Source organism: Penaeus monodon, chromosome 24 (genome assembly GCF_015228065.2).
Source record: "Penaeus monodon isolate SGIC_2016 chromosome 24, NSTDA_Pmon_1, whole genome shotgun sequence".
Taxonomy (NCBI): domain Eukaryota; kingdom Metazoa; phylum Arthropoda; class Malacostraca; order Decapoda; family Penaeidae; genus Penaeus; species Penaeus monodon.
Window position 1 is genome coordinate 26,950,814 of NC_051409.1, and position 709 is coordinate 26,951,522.

Here is a 709-nt window from a genome sequence, read left to right on the forward strand (position 1 = left end):
TACATTGTTACTGATTTTAAGTTTTCTTCTCAGGCCCAGCACTATGTGAATGGGCTGAATGCGCCTGAGGACGAGAGCCTAGAGGCTGAATCTCCTGGGGATGATCTGCCGAATGAGAATACTGTTGTCGGAGGTTTGTCATTTTGGTTGTTATCTTTTATTGTTTGTCACCTGCTGGGTTATGGTTAAGTGATTATTGAATGGTGTATTATTATTAAGGTTGATATTAATGGCAAAAAACTATGAAATGATTGTAATATTAGTGATGCTGCTAATGAAATTGAAAAAGTTCAATATTGTGCACTGCCTTTAGGAAAGATTGAGAGAGGGAAATGGAAAGAAGAAAAAATATCAGGTATAACTAGAAGGGCACAGAGAAAGTTTTTTCAGAATAAGAAGAAAAGTGGTGACAGAAAGTTGTACAAAGTGTACTAAGTAGGCATTATGTGATATGAATTGCAATGTACCCATTACATTAAGGTTTGTAAATATAAATGTTTTTGTCTGACAGGAGATGGAGGTGGTGAGAACAGTGATGAATGTGACAATGCACGTGCAAGTACATTTTATGTAGACCAGCAAGAGAGCCCGGCACATGAGGACCGTGGGCAGCTAAACCTTTTGTCTGCAGCATTTGAGGTTATTTTTCTTAGTTGTTTTCTATTACCTTTCCTGACTTTGTTTTTGTCTGAAAAAGTAGATTTGCATG

General features: G+C 37.2%; 1 protein-coding gene across 1 annotated transcript in view; it reads left to right on the top strand.

The window, feature by feature from the left end:
* LOC119588700 (H(+)/Cl(-) exchange transporter 7-like) overlaps positions 1-709 on the top strand; it is a 25,784-nt gene that overhangs the window by 10,180 nt on the left and 14,895 nt on the right. Inside the window, 2 exon segments of the mRNA XM_037937338.1 lie at positions 34-133; positions 512-639. Of these exon segments, the coding sequence (XP_037793266.1) occupies positions 34-133; positions 512-639 (228 nt within the window).